Source organism: Emiliania huxleyi (assembly GCF_000372725.1).
Source record: "Emiliania huxleyi CCMP1516 chromosome Unknown EMIHUscaffold_1586, whole genome shotgun sequence".
NCBI lineage: Eukaryota > Haptophyta > Isochrysidales > Noelaerhabdaceae > Emiliania > Emiliania huxleyi.
The window spans coordinates 490-3,616 of NW_005200997.1; the positions used below are offsets into that span (position 1 = coordinate 490).

At 65.9% G+C, this 3,127-nt stretch overlaps 1 protein-coding gene across 1 annotated transcript; it reads right to left on the reverse strand.

Annotated features, from left to right (window-relative positions):
• Window positions 1–703: 703 nt before the first annotated feature.
• EMIHUDRAFT_122896 (hypothetical protein) lies at window positions 704–3,068 on the reverse strand (the record flags this gene model as incomplete). The annotated part of the gene is made up of 4 exons (XM_005785749.1): window positions 704–777; window positions 1,243–1,391; window positions 2,276–2,850; window positions 2,991–3,068. 4 exons carry the CDS (start codon window positions 3,066–3,068, stop codon window positions 704–706), a joined length of 876 nt encoding a protein of 291 aa, XP_005785806.1.
• Window positions 3,069–3,127: the final 59 nt, after the last annotated feature.

Genomic DNA, 3,127 nt, shown 5'->3' on the forward strand with positions numbered 1-3,127 from the left:
ACGAGCCGGGGGCGCGAGAGAGGCGGAGAGGGGGCGCAGACAAAGAGGCGGCGGGGCAGCAGCGACAGGACGGATATAGACTTTCACTTTGCACGAGAGTGGAGAGGAGCGGAGAGCATACTGAGTCACCACTGTGTACTGCCTCGGACGAGGTCGGTCCCGAGCTTATTGCATATTTAAACCATGAGGTCAGCATTGATCAATGATGGAGATAGATGGTGGTGGCTGGTGGGGCGCCTCGCGGCCAACGGCCAAGAGCGGGGCCGCGTGGCGTCTGGCGAGAGAGGAGAGTACACCGCGCGGCTTTAGACGGTCATGACCTCATGTTCAGCTGGGCGTCGGCCGCGGAGCGCTCGCGGCACGCTCGATCTAGTACCCCGCGCGTACATACTGAGCGCGGCTCTCCCACACACAGACGACGCGAACGTAGCGCACGCAACACATCACGACTCACAGCACAAGGTTTGGAAACGCAGGCTCGCGTCAGGCCCCGTTGGAAAACCCGCACGCTTCGGTTGCAGGGATTGAATACAACAGCAAGAGACATATTGTGGCTGCGCCCCTGATTGCGATGTTGGCTCTCCGCATTATCGACTGGCAGCGTGACATCCAAAGTAGCGCACGCAGAGCCACCCAAAACGCCAGCGGTGTGGCCGGAAGCTGTCTGCGCTGCTTCTGCGAAGAATGATGAGAATCGACAACCTTACTCCTCCGGCTCACGCCGACTCTCCTTGGCATCGCTTCTTCGAGTCTCCCAGCCGCTTCCGAGGACGCCGCCTACTTTTCGCCACTCGGAAAAAGAAATGCGAAGTGCAGTCTTCACAAAAAAAGCAATTTGGCAGGCGTCGCCGCGTCTCCGGGGCGGCCTAGAGCTGGCTGGCTGGTTCTGGCACCGGGATGAGGAGAATCGCACATGCTGGACGGTCGGAACTAGGTCTCCCGGGTCTTGGCCCCTCAGCCGAGCTTCTTAGCGCTGTACCTGCGGAAGAGGTGAGGCGTAAGCAAAAATCCTCAGCAGATCCTAGCTGTACGTGCGTATCACGCTAACTCGCAGGCGGTGTGTGCCGACCTGCATGAATCCTTGCCGCCACCGGCGGGCACGGCGATGGACGCACCCAAGATGATCGACCCGACTCCGATGCCAACGATTTTAACAACCAAGTCTACGATTTTTGCCTTGCGGAACGTTTCCGAGTAGAGAGAGTGCTTGCTGGGAGTGTTTGGCGTCCTTGTCTCGGTCACCCTGGTCGCGCAGGTCCCGCATTAGGCACTCTTTGCAGATGGTGAGGCCGAAACCGAGCAGAAAGCCCCTGAGGCCCGTCTCGAAGGTGGCCCAAAGGAAGGACAAGATCTGCATCAGCAGCTCTGGGTTCATCGCGACGGCTGCAGGCCTGCGGCGCACGCTGGCGGGAGGTGTTGGTGGTAATGACGGTGGCTATGGGCGATGGTGAGGACGACGGCGATGTGAAGTGGCAGCGAGGGCGGCGGCGGTGATAGCGGTGGCGGTGGGCGACGTGCGCGCCGCGAAAAAATGGCACTTTTTCGGTGCTGGTAGCCCCCCCAAAACAGGCGCGCGCAGCGCGCCCAAGGGCGCCGCAGGCGCCCCAAGCGGCGCGGAGCGCCGCCGCAGGCGGCGGACAGCAGGTGCGCGAAATTAAACGCCATTTTCGGTTCCGCGGTTTTGCCACTAACATCGAAATCCGGTACAAATCGACTTAGCCGAAACAGCTGACAGACAGACAGAGAGCACACAAGTTCAAACGAGGGTTGCGCCGGTCGCCGCCGCGCACCCACCCGAGCTAGATGGCCCCATAGGACGCCCTCTCCCTCTGGGCTCGGCTCTGGACGCCTCCAGGGCAGCATGGGTAGGCCGGAACCGCGCCACGGTTACGCCGAGGCCGCGCAGCAGAACCGACGGCGATCGTGGCGACGGAGTCTCGACGGCGCGAGAGGCGGCCGTAAGGGCGCCGGCGGTGGCAGCGCCGGCCGTGAGGAAGGCGGCCGCGGTCCTGGCGGCTCAGCGAGCTCGGGGGAGCGGCAAGTAACAGCGACGGCGATGGCGGCGCCAACGCCGAGCGACGGCGGCGCCTAGCGCCCTCCGAACAAGTCCCACATGCTGCGAGCTGCCTGCCGGACTGCGCGGCCACCTGCGCCGCCGCCGCCTGCGCGTGCCACCCCTCCCGCCTCCTCGTCATGTCGGCGCTTCCGCCTCTCCTTCGCCCTCGCCGCCTCATAATACTGCTCTCGGTCTAGACCCGCCGCCTCCTCCGCGTACCTCCGCCTCCACTGCGCCCGCCGCTGCCGCCGCTGCGTCAGCCACCGCGCTCGAGCTGCGTTGCCGATGGGCGGCATGCTATCCTCCGGAAAGTCGGCGTTGATCTTGTTAAACCACTGCACCAGCTCCTCGGACGCGTCGGCGGGGAGCTGCCACTCGAAGGCTGCACGGCCACCTCGGTGCTGCCCGCCGCGCCCGCCGCGCCCGCCGCGCCCGCCGCGCCCGCCGCGCCCAACACCGCGCGCGCCGCCGATCTGCGCGCCTACCTCATGAATAGGACGAGTCAGTCGCGTGTGCGAAGGAGGCATCGCCCTCGCTGCCCCGCCCTCGCCGACGCCGTCGCTCTCCTCCTCCTCCTCCTCCTCCTCCGACGCCTCCTCCGCCTCACTACCCCCACCACCCTCGTCCTGCACGTCGAAGCCACCATTGCTATCGCCCTCGTCCACCTCCTCGCCCTCGCCAGCCTCCTCGATCGTCGCCCCCCGCTCCTCGGCCAGCAGGCGGACGTGGTCGAGAGGCAACGGGCCGTTGGGCACGTCTGGCGGCGCCGGCCTCAGCGACGGCGGGTCCGCTACCTGCCGCGGCGCCCGCCCGCCGTCCGTGCCACGCACACGCGCCTGCAGAGCCCGCTCGCCATGCAGCGACAGCAGCTGCCGCGCCCGCGTCTGTCGTGCTTGTTGTACCTCCCTGAGCGGCCGGCGTAGCGCTGGTGCACCTCCTGGAGGATTAGCTGCAGCTCGAGCTGATGGCGGACGAGGTCCTCACCGCTCGGCAGCGCCGGCGAAAGGCACATGGCGGCGGCACAGGAGATCTGCGAACAGGGCGAACCGACGCTGGCAGGTGAAGCAGCGT